This window comes from Aythya marila, assembly GCF_965140915.1.
Source record: "Aythya marila genome assembly, chromosome: Z".
Classification (NCBI taxonomy): Eukaryota; Metazoa; Chordata; class Aves; order Anseriformes; family Anatidae; genus Aythya; species Aythya marila.
In genome coordinates this window covers 10,236,777-10,258,689 of record NC_139080.1, presented here as the reverse complement: position 1 = coordinate 10,258,689, position 21,913 = coordinate 10,236,777, and the positions used below count along the sequence as shown (strand labels likewise).

Sequence of the window (21,913 nt, the reverse complement as noted above, 5' to 3'; positions counted from 1 at the left end):
CAGTATATATATATATATATATATATATATATATATATGCATAACAACTTTATCAGGTTAAGCAATCTAATAAACATCAGCTGCCAAACACAGAGATTTTCATTTTACTGATCTTTAGTGGAATGAATGGGTTATGAATGAGACTGATGCTTCAGAGGAGTCTCAGCAGAACTATCCCATTATCCTTGAGGGAGACAAAATTTAGATTTTTTTTTTTTCTTCTACCTTCACTCTCATTTTTTTACACCAAGAGCTTGTTCTATTAACTGATATGTTTACAGAGACAACAAAGCTACTTAATAAATATCTGTAAACAGCCAGTGGAAATATTCTGATCACGTACAACTGTATTCATACACATGCTTGCACATTTAGTGGCAAGCAGATTTAAATCTAGACATGAAAGCTTCATTGGTGGTGTGATACTGGAAGGTGAAACTGCAGAACTGAGCTCGTGCAATGTCTTACAAACATATTTCACCTAAAACAACAAAAAGATTTAAGAGAGCAGAAAATAAATTGAGAGATGAAACACAACAAGACTTAATTTAGGGTTCTCTTAAACACCCAGACTTTTGGCTACCTTTCAAGACAGATGGTTCAAGCTCGGCCCCAGGTTTGAATGCATATCGTACATTACCACGTATTACAGTAGCCCAGCTCTGCAGACTATAAGCATGCAAGTCTAAGACTTGAAATAGCAATTCACAGCAATAAAGGGTAGGAAAACAAGTCCATAGCATCTCTCAAAATACAATCCATTTTCAAGACAGCTTTCACATCCCGTAAATAAATCTCAAGCTTCAGGACAGGCTCTCAGGCAGGGTACAGACTCCCACACCGTGCAACCCATGGCTCTGTCTGTGGGATGCAAGCATTCTGTGAAAGTTCACTTCTACAGGGAGCTACAGGGAATGGGTCTCTGGAAAAGGTTTCTGAGCACGGGCAAGATGACTTCAAAAGCAAGGCAGTTGGCTAATGTTGTTATGGTAACAACATTAGTCTCGAACATACCCTTATCAGGAAGAACGTCCTCATTAGCGGTAAACCTAATACCTTTCCCATCATGCACTAAGACATGAATTCAAAAGGCAAGAAGCAAGCAGGACAGAGAGAGAAGAGTGTGAATTACAATGCAATTAGTGGCGTCACTTAAACAAATGCAAGACAAATATTCTAGCTCTTAACAGACAAAATATCCTCTTAGATCTGCTGTACCAGCCCCAAGTCTGCAAGTAAGGGATTGTCTGGGATAAAACAATAACAGAATCTGTGCTGGCATAACTCAACGGCAAGCTCTGATCCAACTTTGCGGAACAAATGTTTAACAGCATTGTGCCACAGATGCCTGCTCAGTAAGATAGATAACTCACAAACTGGAAGGTGCAACTACTGAGCGATGGAGTAGGAGAGGCAAACATTCAGCATTTAAACAGCTTTGCATGCAGCTATTTCCTCACGTAGGCTTGCAGGAAGCTTGACTTAGGCAAAGGGAAAACATCAGTCAGAAAGAGCTCTATAAAGCAAATGTCAGCTGAAAATACTCGTGCTGTCTATTCTGTCCCTCCAATGCATGTGCAGATCTGCAGATCTCTTAAACTGTTCTATCAACTGTGGTTACTCAGAAGTTTATGCAAGTAACATCCTTTTCTAGCCCCAATCGCAGGAGCAAGTCATGCATTTCTCAGAGATACCCCATTGCTGACATTACAGATATTAGGTGGTATAGCTCCAGTCCTTTGTTCCCCAAACAGGGCCCCAAACTCTCAAGCCTAGTAATGTAGATGATGCTGATTTGGACCAGCTCACTGGCTCACCATGCCCAGTACCTGTCCCTCAAAATAGATCAGACAAGCCACAAATGTCATCAGTCAGCTGTGTGACATAACTGGTAGCTTTGTAATACATGCATCTTATATACCAAAACTAGAGCTTATTCTTTCTAAGATTCTTTAAAAAAAAAATAAAACAAATGCACACTCTTCTGTAGCAACTCTGTACACTCCTACTGCTCTCAGATTACACTCATTTCTCTTTGTATAGCTGCTAAACGCTTGCCCTTACTGCAGTTTTACCGTCAATTTCATGTACTACATGAAACTGCTTTGTCATACTAGCTTCAAATTTGCCACTTTCCAACTTCAACAGAGCATCTTCTTCCTCTGACTTTAAACACCCATAACTCTGGAATGGAGCACAGAACAGCAGTGCTGCACATATCCTTACATACCAGCTCATCATGTCAATGTAATACAACCTAGTTAAAAAACTAGCTTCAATTCGTGGTCTGAGCATATCAGGGGAAGCATTTGCCATAGAATTGCAAAGATTGAAAATGCATGGTGTACACAAGCTCCCAGTTAAGAAGTATTTTGTATAACTCTAATAAGCAACAGGAAGACCCTGGAGTCCCTTGTTGTTGTAGTAGTCTTTGACCTGTCTGGCCACTGGATGTCATCATTGCTCTGCTGGGACGCAGTTATAGGACATTTCTCTCTAATGCAACACTGACTTGTAAGTTAACTTCTGCAGTTTAATGCAGTATGCTTCAACCTAAGCAAGTATATATTTATGCTGATGAAGGCAAGGATGACTCAGTTCCTAAAAAATACACTCAACAACTTTTCACTTTAAAACAAGCCTTGTATCTAAGAATTCACAGTGCTTTCTCCACTGGTTGAGGAATAGCAATACCAAGCAGCCTCACTCACACACCAGGGAAGTGTGTGTTGGCTAGGGAGTGCTTTCCCCTTGATTTCAGGGCTTAGTGCATCAATACCCTGGCAGAGTTTGTATGATCTGTGGGGTCATCAGCTCGCATAGGCTTGGGAGGATTGAAGGAAACACTATCCCCCAAACAAAAAGATTGCAGAAAGACACCCTCCATGGAGTTTTATTTTTGTTGCTGAGATGTAATAGCCCAATGCTTCTATCTATACAGCCTGAAAACTTAGATCATTTTCAGTTTTGACCTAACTTATATTAGGTATCTGTCCCCTTTTCCCTGAGATTCACAGGCAGCCAGTGGAGGACCCTGACTGTAGGTTAAACTATTCTCTACAATGGTCTGGAGACACTTCTATGAAAGCAATGGAAGATGAAGGCAATTAACTATTTACCACTTCTCAGTCAATGAAATAGCACCATTATTGTGACTTCTCAGAGAAAAACAAAGGACTCCAGTGACCCATCCCAGCAGCATACTAAAATGTTGTGGTGCCTTGCAATCATCCAGCTAGTATACATCCTGTACTGACTGCAAACAAAAAGCCAGTGCTGTCCTTACTCCTGTAAGAGACTCTTCCCTTTACAGGCAGCATGTAGCTCTGACTCATCACATTGCTGTCAATCAGCATTAGTCAAAACCACATGTGCTACTGGCAACTGGCTTGTGACATAGGCACCAAATAGTTTCTGCAGTGATGTCTTGCTGAAATGGTCTCTCACACCACCGCCTAAGTCTCAGTACAGTACCTTCACATCTCACTTTGTCTAAGCCACCCACCCACATTAATTCATGAAACGTGACTGTTACATGAGAACTGCAGAAAAAAAAAAAGACCACAAACCCCCTCAGGACTTGTTTCACATATTTCTGTTCTCTCAAAATGTAGATGTTGAGGAGGAAATAACCCATTTTCCCTCTTTACTAGTTTCAAAAGCTCTGAGCTGTCACATTTCCAGAAATCTTACTGCCAAAAGCATTCTACAAACTGGCAGCACAAGACAGAGCACAGGCAAACAGAGCAGATAGCTCCATTCAACTTTGTCAACAACACAGAAGTCTCACCCTGAGCTGTCTGAGTCTGGACAAAGGTTTTGATGAGAGTGTCTGTGGTCTGAGTGTAGAGAGAGAGAGCATAGCGCAGTGATTGCAGGTCCGGACTCTTCTCCAAGAAAGTTTTCTTCAGACCATTCCCACCAGCATGGAAATATTGCTAAAAGTAAAAAAGAAACAGGAAAAATACTGAGGAAGAATCACAATGAGCAACCAATATTTACAGTCCACTGTATGCACAGACTGGGAAGGGCAAAATTCACAACACAGTTTCTGTACTTGAAGCCCAGCTCTAGGCAGACCAGCTGATACCAACTGCTAATGGCTTTCCTATTCCAAAACTCTTAAACTTAAGTATGCTGACTACCTACCTGTTGTTACACCTAGTATCTTACTAGCTGTATCAACAGCAGCAGACTCCTGCCATCTCCTAAACTGGGACAGGCACTATCCTCCCAAAGAGCACTGGGTATGTGGAGCAAGGGAATGACAGAGAAAGAAGTGGGATCACTTACTTTGATAGTATCCAGTGCTAGATCCAAAACTGCACACTGCTTTGGAGTGAGACTCCTAGTTTCTTCTCTCACCATATGATCCTGCAAACAATCATTATAATTGGTATTAGTATTCCATCAGACACTAAAGGAAAAGGAGTTCCCAGTATCACCTCTTTCTTTGGATTCATGCTGTGGCTACTTAACGGAATCTCAGAATTGTTCATTATGGCTTAACTTGAAAATAAACACACTTGTAGACAGAGAAAAATAAAGAAAAGAATGTATAAAGATAAGAGATTGATTTCAAAATCAGTGTGTCTCTAAGAAAATACAAACAGCAGTCTACTTGCTACCCCTGCCATTTTACAGCATCCACAATAAAACTCTCAAAACACCCCCCAAAGCAAGTAATTCTGAGAATCAGATATTAGGCAAAGTTGTTAGATGCTTTTTGTGGATTTTATTTCTTCCATCTACAAAGGTCAATACTTTATCATATCACTAGTGTAAAGGGAGCAAAACAAACAAGCAATATGGTTTAGAAAATTACTTTGCTAAAAGAAAAAGTTGTCTCTTTGGGAAGAAATTCCCTTCTCTGCGGTAGGCGTATATCCCTGTTAGGTTCCTACCTGGCTATCATACTTTGGTATTTCACTAAGCTCTTCTCTGATGCTTAGCCTAGGTCTCAGAGAACGCCTGAACATTTTAGGAAGTGAAAGCTTTGGACAAACCCAGATTCTAACTATTTGGTCTGCTGGAGGATCAGATCAGCTGGCTGCAGCCTGGATATTGAGGCATTCTTGAAAAATATGCAGGCAAATCAGGCAAAGGCTTCTTATCCCTGCTTTGATATGAGATACTTCCCAGGAGATATGTCCACTGAATAGTCTCTGAGCACAGCAAGCCCAGTGTGAGGCATCGTGTGTGTTTCACACTGATAAGCCTGCTGGCCATCTTGCAGCCTAGTGATTCCTCACATCGCATGGTGGTGTTCCCATTCATTTCCACCATGCTCTGTCCCCTGTAGCCTGATGGAGATGGGGCTTACTGCAGTCTAGGAGCAGCACTAGGCACATGCAATGCTTTTCAGACATCAAGCCAGCACCTTTGCATGGGGCTGCATTAAACTACACAGAAGATGCTGCTCGAGTCAGCACTACTTCAGACAAGTTTGCTTTCTTGAGAAGCAGAGATGCCTCAACATGCCTCTTTTTCCTATTCAGACTGGTCCTGGCCTGGGAAGCTACAAGCAGCAGCTGCACATTTGGTAAGATGCAAAGCATCTTCTGTTGCAACAAGCAGGGAGCAAGAGCTCTCCTCCCTCTTCTTCATGAACTGGGAGTAATTCAATTGAAGATGATGTGGCTTCACACTTCGGTACACAGAGGGTAAAACATTCTTTCTCTGTCTGACAGTCAGATTAAGCGCACAATCAGCCAGTGCCCAAGGCCACTTCAGGGGAGAGGCCTATTTTGTCAGGGTAGCTGTGCCCCCAAGGCAGAGGGGCTTTCATGTCTGTTGAAATAAATTTCTTGGTCTGCATGCCAGATTACCCATTCTGCAAGAGAAACCAGGTGGTCAGCATATTTCTCTTAAACATCTAAATAGCTCACTCACTCCTGCTCTGAGTGGTCACACAAACTGTGTCCGTGGTGTTGCTGCACAGCAAGACACCATTGCTTTCCAGAGAGTTTCCCGGTGTCATTTACTTCAACACATTGTGTAAAAATACCCCCGAGATTGGACTGGTAATACTTGCACCTACACACAGAAGAGCCCACGACTGTCATTCCCCTGTGTACGTGCCCTCTGCTCATCCCACACTGTTCCTATAAAGGACTGTACAGTGTGCTACCTTGCAGTTTCCAGATTGCAAGCCACAAATATTTACATCAATTCATTACGTAACTGCAAGTGGAAGTCATCAAAATCTTTTCCTGGTCTCTCACATTCATCTTTGTATTCTACACAGGTACTCTCAGAAAAATCTGCACAGTTGGAGCTTGGCTGGTTACCCTCAGGGCAGTACAAAGGAGAAGAGGCTGCTGCTCCATGCTCCAGCTTCTGGCTCTGCAGGGCAGGCAGCAGGAGCAGACTGTTTGCACTAAAGCAAACCAAGCAGAAGGAGCTTGATAATAAATGGGAGGCAGATATCTGGCACCAAGGTGCTAGTTTTATGGTTGGTTTTCCAAGCGTTTTAAAATGCACTGGGAAATTGATTTGTCATCAGGACAAGAGCCTGTGCTCATCAGGTCTGTCAGGTTCAGTTTTCAGCTGAGTTACCTGATTCACTAGCACTCTTTTCCTACCATTCTATTTCAGACAAATAAAGGCTTCAAATCCATGTTGTAATTTTCCCAGGCTTTTAGTGAAATGCACAGGAGAGGGGCTCTGAAGAGCTATTTATTCATGCTTTCCCCATTAGCTTGTACATGCCTGTAAAAACAAAAGGACCAAAAAAAACCACCCTTGATGCTTACACAAACCCAAACAATTTACACTCTTGTAACACCCTTACTCTTCTGGAAATTTTTGGACAGTGTCAGTTCACACCATCTGTTTGAGCTAACGGTCCCCAGAATTCAGGTAGTAGAGTGCTTTCACACTTGCATAGAGCTTTGTTGCCACATATAAAATCTTGTGCACCTGTGCTGCTTTCATCCTATATGTGGATATGCAAATAAAGTTTGAAAATACACCAAGGCTTGCCTGATTTCCATGCGTACATGCATTTCTAAAAATGCAGTCCAGAGATAGCAAGGTTAAGCTTTACAGTAACTGAACTGAAGACAAGCTGCTGCTGTGGTTGGCCTTGATCTGACCAGTGTAAATGGAAAAAGGCAAAGCTTCCAACTCATTCCTGGCAAAAGGCACTTTGTATATTTTAAGAAATTCCAGTAAAGAAAGAATAGGGAGGAAGTAAAAGATAACAGTGAATGTCACTGACTAAGTCCGAGAACACAAGAAATTCACAGGAACTCTCAGTTGTCTGTGTAAACTTGACCTCATGACCTGGGAGGAGTTACAGGGAAAATTCAGAGCTCATCCTTTGAATACAGATGTGCACAATGAGGGCAGGGATGGCTTCTCCTTCAAATGTCAGGTACCCTTTGCTGTTTTTCAAAGGGAAGGGGACACTCACAGAAAGATGGAGTCATAGTTGGAGTCTGTGGTCCAGCTCCCACTCTTCTAGTCTGGTTACAAAGAGCCTCTCTCCCCTTTTCTACCATGGAAGTGACATGAAGCATTGTAAGCACAGGAAACAGAGGAAGTGGTGCAATCCTCTAGAGCCACCATGTCACCAGGGAGGACAGCCTGGCTGTGGGAGTGCACAGGGCCATCACCAGCACTAGTGACAGATGACAGCTATTCCCCTTGGGAGCCACACTTGAACGGTTCACGTTATGCCATGGTTAACTGTTGTGTTGCAGCCTCAAAATGTAGCTGGAAAAAAGCACGTGCATCTAACAAGACATGTCCAGATCCCTACAAGGACTTCTAATAAGCACTACCTTAAATGAATTGTGTACTGCCCTGAATCATAACTGTGCATGTAAAACATGTCTGCTGGGCAAGGGAAATAGATAGCTATGTAAGGACAACTGCAATAAGTGCACAAGACAGAAAATATCATGGGAAGAGATGAACGTCTTCTGAAATTGCACTAATCACTTAGAATAATGCCTTTGGCCATGAGAAACTTTCCCTGATCATCCCCCAAGACAGAGTTCACTTTTGTCGCCATCTTCCTTGCTGCACAATTTGTGCACTGTGACGCTTCTGATTTAGGCCTCTTCTTGCACAACACCTCCTTTGTAGCACAAGTCAAACCACAGTCTGAATGCAAACCAGCAATTTGAATGTTGTAAAGCATCACTATTTTCATACCACTCCTGTCGTGACCAGTGAATTAATGCTTGATTGACTTATGATGAGGTGGCGTGCACTTAGTAATGCTCGTGTCATGCACTGTCACGTCACGCAGTGTCAAAACACATCAACATAGCCTTCATGCTAAATGCCAGCTTGCCTGTAAAGGGAGCCCACGCAGAAGGAATTTACAGACACAGGCTCTGTACCATAAGCAGCAGTTATTTTTGTAACAGTTCTTATAATTCATCAATAGCTAGCACAAGCATCTTTCCAACCAGTATCTTGTTATCAGGATCACATAAGGGACTCCCTTTTATAAAAGGGGATACAGAGGAACTGGCCAGATATCAATATCTCTACTTTTTTAATTTCTAATAGATATACCAAACAGATCACTGTATCTATGGAAGAAATAAACTGCTTTGATGATTAAACCCACAATAAAATTTAGCACTTCATTTCAACACAATACTAATGTTAGCAGAATGAATTTAAAAGCACATTTAATGCATTTAAAAGCAATTCATTATAATTGCATTCAGCCACAGACCACAGGAAGCAAAAGCCATGCTATGCACTACTACACTTCTACAGTTAAACACAAGGGCACAAACACAAGCCATGCATAACAATACCTTCAACTTTGACAAGTGTCCCAGTTCCTTAGCAGCACTGAAAATCAACTGTGTGCCCTATGATTGTAAAAAGTTAGAGAAGAAAGGAGGGAAAAAACATTATACACAACCTTTGCATATTTTTCCTTTCAGCAAGTCAAGTCAGTTCACAGACAGAACTTTACATAACCACTGCAAGGCCAGTCACAACAACTTGTCTCCTTGCCAAATTATTACCTAGTGTAAAATGTGGCATTTCTGTATATACCAAATCCAGAGTTGTTTAAAAGCACAGTATCCTGCTAGCTTTCTTCCTCTTGCTTGCAGTGGCCACCTACCCAGAGGGGATGCACCCTCAAAGAGCTTGCACAGGCTGGGGGTGAAGGCAGCATACTGGCCTTCATCTCCAGGTACTCCTCTAGATTTCAAGTCAAGTCCAAATACACATGAATAAATAAATACTGGGTAAGACTGTCCAAAGCAAAGAACACACAACTGATGACAATCTCTCTGTGGAAGTAGAGAACAATCAACAGGGTAGGAGTAAGCACAGCTCAGGTCAGAAACAATTGGATCTGAGCAGTCTTCAGGTGAGACAATGGTGAATGAAATCCAGTATATATAACAGCATCACTTCTACACATCAAAAGCTTGGCCACGGCTCTTCTTCCCCCACTGTGGCTTATCGATGCTGTATGACCAATGAAGAAACAAAAAGGGACAATAAATCCGTATGACAGAATTTTTTTCTTCAAGCCACTTACACACTAGAATAAAGGATTCTTATTATATATTCTTACAAATACCTTCCCTGTAATGGTTACAACAAAAATATTTTTCCTTTTTCACACCACAGCATTTCTCTCCTGTGTAATACTCCTTTTGCCTGGGGACTTAAGCCCAAAATTAAGTGAGAAGAAAAAAACAACCAGTGTAATTTCTCTTGCCTCTCCTCCCAGAGACATTTTATGGGGTGCACTGGAATTTATTTTCTTCCACTTCGCTCTCTTTCTTTGATCTACACTTGACTTTTTATTCAAAAAGTCACAACTGTCTATTACTCCACTCGGAATAAAACCCCAGCCTACTGTAATTCTGGCTACGAATTGTTCATCCATCATATTGTGAAACTTTGCTCTCTGCTTCAGCCCTCTACACAAAAAGCTATGGGCTCATCCTACTTAAATGTCACTTCCATTATTGTCTCAGGAAAGCTTTAGGTATGTCAGGGGAGATGTTCTCTCAGATACGATCTTTGGCTCTCCTCACTTGCAATCAGTCATTAGGGGCTAGCAGTAGAAGTAGGTGTAAATGCCACCACAGGTACCACTTAAAAAAGGCATGGGGAATGTCCCAGCTGAATGCCTGAAATAAGATTTCAGGGACAATCAGACACGCTGCTGGGTGGCACTTTCCACCCAGCAGGGTCTTTCTGCTCAGGAAAACACTTGGGAGAAGATACAGATTGTCATCTTTGGGGACTGCTTGTTGGCTCCATAAGGACCACATTTTCCCGAAGGTCTCCAATAAATGCAGTTCTTTCTACAGTTCTCCTTCGCTTTCCTCTACTATCCCTTCTTATCTCAATAGCCTTTCATCCTCCTACTTAACCACAACTGCCTATCAACATTGCTCATCCCCAAATCCCTGAAATGTTAACATGGCAAGATGCGAGACCAGAATTATTATATTGTCCTTTGCCCCTGACTGTGGCACTTAGCTTGTTTTCTTTGCTGCATTCTTCAGTATTTACTCATCTGTTGCCTTTTAACTCAGCACTCTGTGGAGAAGGAACAATGTATTTGCAGAGATGACCCCGTGAACTAGGTTCTATTGCAGAAATCTTTGTTAAGAACATTTTTATATTTTTTCGTTGGATTAAAAGTTAAGATCAGCCCCACTGATGCACTTCCCTGAGTAGAAAAGCATCTTTATACCTGTCACTAGAAGTTGCAGCTATCATTGTACAGAAGAAAAGCAGAGGCAGTTTACAGCTTGTTAGAGTAATAGTGGGAAGACTGAGCTGCTCGAGGGATGCTGGACATCCTTTCCCCATTACAACAGCAATCCAGAAGTGAACTTCTAGATGAGATACTTTTTCTTTAGCTTCTGAAATTGCTCAAACTGAAAGACTCTGTGACCTGAAATCAGATAACATCTTGATTTGCTCTATCCATAACCATTACCTAACCCTCATTGTTCCTCAACCTTTTGTGTCTGAATAGAAATCAATACAGAATGAACATTATTGACTTCATAGATAAACAAAAGCTCTTGAAAACTGATTAAATTCACAACTCTTAAGGGAAAAAAAAAAAAAGCAGGCATAGATAATGCATCTAAAAAGAAAAGCTTATAAAATGAGACTGGGAGCTTCACTTGCTGCCAGTACCTAGTGGACAGTATAAAATATTACAACTCTCTAAATACTGAAAGAGTTTAAAATCTTATGTATTTACAGCAAGCAAATAGGGCAATTATTGAATTCCAGGAGCAACGAAGAGAGATTTCACTGTGAGCCACACCAAATAATCCAAGGGACATGGATTCAGCCAATGTTTTGGTACCCAACAGTGAATGCTGTCAGATGCACCTGGTGTTCTGTGTGATTGATCATACAGCTTGCTTGACTTACAAGTCTTAAAACATAATTCTCAAGCCTGGTGACCAAGCAGGAAAAAAAAAAAAACACTTTTTTTTTTTTCTAAACTAGACTTTGAAAAAATCAAGTGTGCATCCTCAAAACACACTAACATTAATATTTCCTGATTCAGGATCTTCAGCCTTCATTGGACTTTTTTTTTTCCCCCCCTATATATACATACACACATTTGAACAACATTAACTAGCCTAGGCACATAGCCTCCCTGCCACAGGCTTCAAAGGAGGGCAGGTCAGTAACACTGAGCAATACCCAGTGACGTGATACACTTCAAAGAACAAAGCTGATAACTGCTCTTCAGTTCTTCTTGCCCATTTTTCTAATCCTCATCAATCAGTGCCAATCTCTGTCACTGTGTCTGCAAGGAGAAGTTATTTTACTGTTATATGGAGTTTGTCATCGATGTTGGTAACGCCTGATGAAAATCTGGACAGCTCCTTTCTTTGCCAAGCAGCATTCTTGTAAACAAGATTCTCAAAAAGTTATTTATTCATGGAAAACATTACAAAGCTTTACAGACAGCATTTATTCCAGGGCAGCTCTAGGGAATTAAAACAACTACACTCACATATTGTGTCATTTTGAGAAAAACTGCCCACAATAGAATTAAAATTTTAAGGATTGAAGATGAAGGAAAATTAAGACCTTTCTATAAACTGTTTCTACCTAGGTCTGTGGCAAACACAGCTGAAAAGGGGACAGACTTTGGACAGTGCTGGTTTGCCTGGTTCTTTCCATGACAATAATTATACCTTCCTAAACTTTTTGGAAACCTGAAAAACATCTGTAGACTGCAACATAGAGGTATTAAATTCAGTGTTAAAGGTATGAATTTGCTTTTCCCCAGCAAAAGCATTTGGAGAAGGACCATCAGCTGACTCAAGTATAATTGCTAGAAGCCAGAAATGTACTGATTTATATTCCAGGAGACTCAAACTCTTATAGTTTAACTGTTCTACTGCTTAGTTGACAAAGTTAAGAAACAAAAGTCTACTGCAAATCTTTTGAATTGCAGCCCTATTTTGGAAAATGTATTATTACTCAGACTTATTTTCTGAGACACAAAAGTGCAAGGAAGTTTTATGTGGTATTGTACATTCCTTTCTCAAATCTTTTGAATTCATACATTCAACAACAATGGAATCTGATCCTTTATTAGCAGCATTTAAGATAATTCAAAAGAAGTCATCATTTGCTACCATCCATTAAAAATTAGACTTTTTGAATGTGTCATGGTATATTAAACACTGAAAACATAAGCTTAAAAGTGGGAATGAAAAAGGGACAGTAATTTCCTCTAGGTACAGAGATCTGAGCATGTGTACAGTTCACAAACCATTGTTTCAGTGAAGACTAAGAAAACTCTCTCCTCATCACAAAGGCAGTCTTGTAATTTTTTTCTTTTTTTAGCCCCCAGCTAGCAAAAGGGAGAGATTTAAACTAACACAAGTTAAGAAAGGTTTCAGAAAACCTCTCACAGACATACTCTCCACTGGAGTATTGCTCTGGATTAGCGTTGCTCGGAGAAAAGCCTAATGAACAGCCCGTTTGGAAGTCACGTGTAAAATCTGTCCGCAGCTTAAACCAATTTTGTTCTTATTCTGGGCCATGTTCTCATTTAGTGAAGAAAAGTCTGATGAGGAGAAAAAAGCACAGCAGGAGCAAGCACAAATGGAGCCTTACATGAATGGCTGCAGTGTACTGTGTGAAGTACATAAAGGAGAGGCTGTGGAGGAATCGGTTGTACGAGAATTAATCAACTCTTCACTGACCTGGGCAGCCACTGATGAAATACTATAGTCCCATGTTAAGCAGGGAGGGAGAAATAAATATATACATCTAACTCATTAATATCCCCAAGTGCTGTGCACTGAACCCCAAAATAAGGATTCTCAGAGAGCTATGTTTGCATGTCCACTCATCCAAGGCAAAGTGTGTTCAATTAAATGTTGATCTTTACTTAAAACAAGTGAAGCATGAACTGCTCTGTGAATTACTGGAGATCATGTTGCTACTAATCTCACAACACACAGCCAGTCAATACTCAGACAGGTAGCAGCCAGTCATCTGAAAGTTATTAAGGCACCAGCGTCTCATGTCATCAGTATCAGGCCATAAAACTGCCCAAACCCCAGTGCATCGTTCACTGGCAGTACCTGACTGCTGTCTCATCTCAGTCCCACCCTACACAAAATCTTCCAGAAGCAGCAGAGAGCAGAAGGGGAAAGTTCAGGTTTTTCTTCCTTGGGTAATGTTGGCTGAACTCATTTATGTGAAATTGACTGTACTGCAGAAAATCTGATATTAAAGCACTGCACAATGACTGAGTCAAGCAAAGTTAGACTTTGTGCAGCGTGTAGAGAGCATTCCATGAAGGCAATGAGGGCTACGAAGCTGGTGAAGGGCCTGGACCACAAGTCCTGTGAGGAGTGGCTAAGAAAACTGGGGTTGTTTAGTCGTTCAGGGGAGACCTTACTGCTCTCTACAGCTGCCTGAAAGGAAGGTTTGGGGAGCTCGGGGTTGGCCTCTTCTCACAGGTAAATAGCGATAAGACAAGAGGGAATGGCCTCAGGTACTCCAGGGGAGGTTCAGGTTGGAAATGAGGAGACATTTCTTCTCAAAAAGAGCAGTCAGGCACTGGGATGGGTTGTCCAGGCAGGTGGTGGAGTCACTGTCCCTGGGGGTGTTCAAGGAAAGGTTGGATGTGGTGCTTAGGGACATGGTTTAGTGGGTGACATTGGGAGTAGGGGAATGGTTGGACCAGATGATCCTGGAAGTCTTTTCCAACCCTACTGATTGTATCATTCTATGATTCTACTAGAGTATGCATTCCATGAGCACCATCAAAAACACTTCCACATCTCCAGCAAGTTTACACAAAGGAGAGAAATTAAACATTCCAGAAAAGGGACACTTTTCTACCATCAATATCCCCTGCATCTTAAAGGCTGCAAAGAATTTTTAGGAGGGATGCCATCCCACTGTGGTCCATTGAACACTCAGAGGTAGCACCTGGCTTTCTCTTGCTGAGGACAGGGAGGAAAGCCTCCTCACTGTGATATAATTTATTATACAGCTAAAAATCCGGCCATGAACATTTTAGATTATCTCAGAAAACTGAAGGTGCACATCATTACATAAAAAGAGCTTCTCAATTTGAAGCTGAAGTGCTGGCAACATGAAACTATTTGTAAAAAAATAAAAAATAAAAAAATTGCTTATAGCAACATCCTACAGGTTGGAAGAATTGCCTGATCACAGTTCTTGCCTTTTTCATGACACAAACGCTGAATCACACTCTGCCTTTAAAACTCAAAACTAGCCACAATAATGCTCAAGCAGCTCCTCCCTGGTTCTCCGAGGCCCTTGATCTAAATACTTACAATTCTGAAGGGTCATAATAATGCTTCACTTACATGATGCATTTTAGCACCTGACCCCATCAAAAATTACTTTTTACAGCAGTTCAACAAAGGGAAATCATTTTTTTTCCTCCTTAATGAATTAAAAGGGGAAATAGAAATAATCACTCAAAATCTGAGCTCAGAGCAAGCAATCTTAAGAAAATTTAAACCTCACACTAATTTGGTGCTTAGGAGGCATGACAGCACACTGTCTCAGTGATTCTGTTTAGTTTGTCATTATCAAGGTCAGAGGCAAAGGCCTTCCCTCTCTCAAAGCAAGAAATACCTAGTGCAAATTGCAGGTTAGCATCACTTCTCTATATGCTGCAACCCAAGAAGTCCACTCAAATTATGTAGGCAAGTGCAGAATAGTGAAAACTACTATTGTCCTACCCACAACTGGGATGAAATAAATCAGCATAAATTAGCCACAGACCACAAGTTCACTCCAACATAGATGAAAAGAAGTTCTGGATCATCTCCAGATAATGAGGTTGTAGTCCAAACTTCACGCTGCCTACAACTGAGTGTCATCCCCCAGAGCAGCTGGGCATGCATGACTGACATTTAATCAGTTTCCGTGGTTTCTCAAAAGTAGGAAAGAGGTTAATCTTTCATTGTTAAAAATGTCACTACATTCATGACACACATTCATCCAGCACATCCACACAGCTGAACGATTATATGAAAAAGACTGCCTTTGAAGGCAAACTATCTGGACATGCTTCCAACTCCCCAACACCAGACACACAGAAAGCATGCCAACCCATATTGATGTTAAAACCTTATGGAAGATGTCATTAAAAAGGAAGCCCAAATTAACCACATCTATACAGAACACCTGACCAACACATGACAATAATTAGGCAAAAGTATTTACAGGCATTGATCTAATGCCAAGAAGCCATCACTAACTACCAAATAAGCCCTTAAAACCAGCTTTCTCTAAGGGACTGCAAATCCCTAATCAATGTGATTTGATATACCTGACGGCAACTCCTTTTAGATCATGGATTTTCTTTCTTTCTTTTTTTTTCTTTTTTTCAAAAAAGAGTGTGCTTTCTGTCTTGCAACCCCACTATAAATAGAGCTGCTGTCTTACTTTACTGGATATATTTTTCCATCCTAGAGCAGGCTACATGCAGTCAAATTTACCTGGACAGATGACTCATTAGGCCAAAGAGCTGAGTTACACAGGGAATGGCAACACATTCTGCTATGAGTCAGGTAGGAGAAAATGCTTTACCGTATGGTCTGTAAGAGGAGGCAGCACAATCAGCTTCTCCATGGTATTCATTACCACCCTCCAGAGCTCTTTCAGCACCCGTTTCAACACTGTCTTTTCACACACAGTCGCAAACAGCGTCAGGCTGTAAGGAGAGAGCAGCAAGAACTGAGCAAATTCAAAGAATGCTATTTGCAAGGAAAAAGGAGATGTGTATGGCAGAATCAATGCCCCATCCAAAGCAGCTTCTCATAATGATTGCTTTAAGGGTAAAAAGAAATCTTCCTTTTTCATACAGTATGGTCTTCCTACCTCCTGGGAGTTCTAGTGTTGAAGACCTTTGGATTATTGACATTTCTGATCTCAGTTATTTCTATTGACCTGTGGATTATGGAAGATATCACTAGGTTATGGTGGTTGGGAATACTCCAAATAAGAACAGATACCACTCAGCTGGTTCCATTTAAGATACTTCCCACTGTATGGGGCTTACACAATATATAAGAAAAATTACAAATACAGAATAATGGTTTCATATCTTCAGGGGTTCATTATACTGTTCTTTGCTGAATACCTAAATGAATACTTTGCAGACTGTTATACAGAAGTTCCTGCAAATGCACAGCCTCTGATAGCTGTAGAAGTCCCTATATGCTTCACCTACAGAACCACCTCAAAGCATTTCTTGGACTTGTATCTCGTTGCAATTGCAGTCACCACTGTCCTGGTTATAGCTAGGACAGAGTTGGTTTTCCTCCTAGTAGCTGGTAGGGTGCTATGTTTTGGATTTAGGATGACAAGAATGCTGATAACATGTTGATGTTTTAATTGTTGCAGAGCAGTGCTTACACCAAGCCAAGGATGTTTCAGCTTCTCACTGTCCTGCCAGTGGGCAGACTAGGGGTGCAGCAGGAGCTGGGAGGGGACAGACCCAGGACAGCTGACCCAAACTGGCCAAAGGGGTTTTCCATACCATCTGGCATCATGTTAAACTATATATAGGGGTGGCTAGCTGGGGTGGGGGCGCCAGACTGCTCGGGGTTAGGCTGGGCATCGGTCAGCGGGTGGTGAACAATTGTACTGTGCATCACTTGTTTTGTACATATTATTATTAATATTATTATTATTATCTGTCCTAATAAACTGTCTTTATCTCAACCCACAGGCTTCAGAGTTTTCTCGTTTCTGTCCCCCATCCCAGAGAGGGAGGGGGGAGGGTGAGCGAACAGCTGTGTGATGTTTAGCTGCCAGCTGGGTTAAACCACAACCACCCATCACATGCCATGTATTTATTCTCTTTTACATAAAGCAAAATACTTTATCTCCCTATTTATTCCTCCTTTATTATTGTACAGGCTACCAAAAGGTCAAGAAACATAAGATTCTTCTTCAAATCCCAACAAGTGTTTTCAATGGCATTTACTAACCACACTGGGAGAGCTATAAAACAGGAATTCTGCAGCCAGTAGCAGTACGCAGATGATAGCCAACTTTTCTACACTGTGTAACATCTTCTTTTAGGTGATGTCTCCTACAGTTAGTAAATGAGCAAAATTCAACAGGGACAAGACTGATATGGGTAGGATGCAGGAGGCAATAAAAATTAATTTCCTTCTGTAAAGGAGGAAAGAAAATACTCCAGGCTTGGATTATTATCAAAATGACTTGCTCCATGGTTGTATGAAAAGCCTATAGCATCCCAGGTTCCTACTGATACAAAGGAAGATGGCTTCTGAGGATTATTGAAGGCATGCATGGAAAACGCTCAAATGAGAGGGCTCCTAGATGTAATGATTGCTGCAAAGAGTCACTTACTACATAGTGACTGAAAAGAAAGATGGGATGATCAACAAAAAACAGCAGAAGAAAATTATTTTTTAAGCTTTTAAGCCTTCACATCTCTCACAGCATTGTTTTATTAAGAAAATCTTCAGCCACATCTTTCAAAATAAAGAACTGCTGTGCATCAATGAGAATTTTAACTTCTATAGAGATTAAAAACTATTTCTCTTAGTAGGCCATGGCTTAGCTGAAAAGAATTATGTGCAATTAGCAACAGAAAGTCCCTGAACAGCTGAATCATGTGTTAATGGCAACAGTTAATTAAAGCAATGGATCTGCAGTTCACCTACGCCAAGCTTGACTTGCAGAAAACTTATGTACATCACCTAGTTCAGAAGTTCATTTTCTAGTCAGAATAACACTGGTTATGGCTAGAACACACACTCTTGATATGACTGTGACACTGAGCAGTGCATGTATCAAGTGTGCATGTATGTTTTGCAGTATGTTTACTAATTGGCCGCAGTACCATATGTATAGGAGAAAACCACAAATTGAATATTTAGAGTTTACCGTATGCCTCAGCCTTCTCCACTACCTGATCAGCAGCGTGTTTGCTGATTGCTATAGCTGCCAGAGGGAGAAAGGGAACAGAGTGAGTTCTGGCAGTGCATGAAGATATGATACATGCCTTGAGAAAAATGCAGATACTGGAAGAAAAGCCATGAGAATTCACAGGCTGGACATATCAAGAACTACCCAAGAACACAGAGCTATTTTTCCTTCCCCCATCCTGTTCCTAATCTGATGCAATGTATGTGTAATGTGTATCTGAGTACTTGCTTACTTTCCATCCAGGAAATCCATCAACGGCCTCAGGACGTTATCTGCATCTTGTGCAACTGTGTTTCTGGCATTAGCAGCAACATTTCCTGTCCCTTTCACTTGGCAGAGTATATCAGACATCTGCTTGACACATTCATCAATACGAGTCTGAAAGCTGGGCAGGTAAGAGAAGCAAAAACAAGATTATCAGTGGCAGAGCTATCAGCTATCTTACACAAGTTAAAAACACTGCAAGTCCATAAACTACGCACTAAATTACATACCCTTCCTCCCTCAAGTTTTCTGCTTACTTACCGTATTTGCTACCAAGATTCATGCTATCCAGTTCCTTATGCACATCATCCACAGACAGCCTACCACCTCTGAACAAAACACACGTCACACTTGAGATCAATTTGTTCATTGAGATTGCAAAAAGAAACAATCCTTTCCAGATTTTGAGAAATGCCATTATTCTTAGCTAAAGCCGCTCTGATGTATTTTTGCTTTCTATATAGAGTGTTACAAAGATTAACACAAAGATTAGGATATAGTATGGAGCAATGGCCCAGCACGTACACAACTCTGAGCACCTAACAGTCAATCGGCAACAATCTGGTTATGATCCACCATAAGTCAAGTCTTGAAGATCATAGAAACGGTGTGAAAGCAAGAACTGACTGAAACCAGTCCACTGCCATACAGTCCATGCCATACTGAAATGTCAAATACGGATGCGGGGCTCAGCTGTGTAATGAGCACACTGTGCTCATTGACATGCAAGTGGCTTGCAAGCCATTAAAGCAGTTACCTTTCCTTTTTTTACTGCTAAGAAGAGGTTCAAAATGAAATAATACAATGGTTAAATATGATGAATAGCACAGTGGAATTGTCAACATATCAAATTCAGCGAATAAAGGGAAATGCTTTGACATTTAAAAGAACAATTACTAACAATAGGCTTTACAAGTGACATTTAGCTATCCACTAACAGCACATAAGTTTGAAACCAGGAAGAGAAACCAGTGCTAGTAGCTCAGGTAAAGATTTCAGAGCAGGGACACAGGTTTGGAATCCAGCTTTGTATCTGTAAGTGGCACAGACTTTTGCTTGAGTCACTAGGACATCCACATCCTGAGTCCCAGCACACAGCTCTTCCTGTCCTACAGCTCCCACCTTCTTTTCCCACCCCATTACATCTTCCCTTTCCTGCAGTGCCACCTCTAGTCTCATGGTTTCTCTGGTTCACTTCTAACCTGCATCTCACCAGAGCAATTCCAGACAGACAATGGAGGGCTCTCTGCATGCAGCCTCCGCTTCCACTTTCCTTATTTCTAGCAGAGAGGAGTTTGCAACTATCAGTTGTGGCTACAACAACAGCAGCTTAACCAAAGACATAAGCCACAAGGAAAATAGTACTAGCAATCTCCTGTATTGCTGACAGTCCCTATTCTGTTACAGGCTAATCTTACCCCATAGTTCTTCCAAATACTGCATCTGTTTTGGGACCCTGCTTGAAGATGCTGTAAACATCCAGCCAGGGGATAAAAAATAATAGAGTATCTTCAAAGGTTAAAATTAATGCAAGGTAAAACTGTCACGAATTATGAAAAATGGTTAATCAGTTACTGTGGCAACAGGTTCACCTAAAAGCGAGGCTGATGTAGACATACAGCTTGACAGGTGCCCTTGGCAGCAGCAAGTTAAAAGACAGCCTTGCTTATGCTGACAAACAGGGTGCCTTTCTCCACAACTCCTGCAGGAAATTCCTTCCTTCACTCCTACAGCCTCCAAGAACAAAACACCAGCTAGCCTTGCACGAAGCGTAAAGCCTTTCAAGTTTCACCTTCTCTGCTGAAATCCTTTAAAGAAGAAAATGCTTCTGTGTCCAAACACAAGCCTCTCGGCACAAAGGTTGTAAGGCTCATAAAGATACGTGCTGTTTTTTCCCAGCTGGTGCAATTATCTCACAGATGAAGCAGAGTAAGATCTGCAGTATCAGGTGTGCACAGTGCTGTAGGAGCACTGTTTACAGACTCTGTACGGAATATTGTGGATATCTGTCTTACCTCCCACGTTTACATCCTTCAGAAGATCATATATACAGCTTATACAGTAAACTGCAGCTCTGCTTTCCATCCCCTATTACTGTTAAGGAATAAGCAAAGCATCTGAGCTGTCTGACTGGTTAAATTTCTCTCTGGCACATCTCTCTGAAATGCTCCCTGGTATGTATGCCGATGCTGAATAATCTCTTTAAATCATACTTGCAAATGTCAAGATTGTACCCTAATTGTCTTGTAGCAGTGACACCATGGAGACAGGTTTCAGATAAAACTCACTCCTTAATTATGATTTCTCACTTATTCCCCATCTAATTATGAATTTTATCAATTCAGCTCTGTTACAGTTGGAATTTCTCCATTTCTTGCTATGCCATCCACTGGCAATGGGAACTCCCCACTAGCTCTGTGTGCTGAAATCCAGATAAATGATGACAAATCCCAACAGGATTTTTGGTCTTAAGCACTGCAAATCTGCAGACTGTAAGAGGCCAAGTTGGTACAATTTGTTTTATTCTCCTCACCCATGCTTCAACTACATGCCTGCATTAATCTTGTTATAAAGCACAACATGAAGTGAATGGGGTTTATCATGAGAAGTGGTTGGTTTTGGAGATCAGCTTGGAACCCTGTATTTCTAGATTTTGTTTAATTAACATCTTTTATAATAATTTTGTAGTGAACCATAAAGTCAAACACATTTTTATATTCAGGTAAATTGTATCATGATTGAAAATAAAATTTAATTGCCATCTGTGGCGGGCAATTCTTTAAAGAGCTCCTCCCTTGAAAGACTAGAAAACACCATCCATTGCAACATCAGAACAAGTCAATCTCAAATTCTAAACCTGTTTCCTTTGTATTCCAATACTCATTTAACAATCAGAAATCAGTCAACTGTTTCATACATTTAGAGCAGAACATTTAAACACAAATGTTACTTCATAAATGCTAAACTGGAAACTGCTTTCCAAGCAATAAGGTAGCAGGCAATTCTGTTACTGACAAGCACTACTTACAGAAAAAAATAATTCCATGTAATTCAAATACATTTTACAGTTGAGGGATCTCCCTGTTACATTTCTAAGCAGAGCAATACAGAAAAGAGAGACTTCTTAAAACATTTCTCACTTCTTTATATGGTCTCATATTTGAAAGACCATGAATTTGGGACAAAAAGAAAAATACAA

The 21,913-nt window shown here is 41.0% G+C and overlaps 1 protein-coding gene across 3 annotated transcripts in view; it reads right to left on the bottom strand.

Annotated features, from left to right (window-relative positions):
• LOC309889908 (protein unc-13 homolog B) overlaps positions 1-21,913 on the bottom strand; it is a 213,551-nt gene that overhangs the window by 6,448 nt on the left and 185,190 nt on the right. For 2 of the 3 annotated variants that reach the window (XM_082783101.1, XM_082783103.1), the window contains 5 exons: positions 18,683-18,835; positions 16,075-16,198; positions 8,784-8,840; positions 4,294-4,374; positions 3,791-3,938 (listed from right to left, as the gene is read on the bottom strand). In XM_082783101.1, the coding sequence (XP_082639227.1) occupies positions 3,791-3,938; positions 4,294-4,374; positions 8,784-8,840; positions 16,075-16,198; positions 18,683-18,835 (563 nt within the window). The remainder of the gene's footprint in view (positions 1-3,790; positions 3,939-4,293; positions 4,375-8,783; positions 8,841-16,074; positions 16,199-18,682; positions 18,836-21,913) is intronic. The other variant, XM_082783102.1, reaches the window with a different exon arrangement.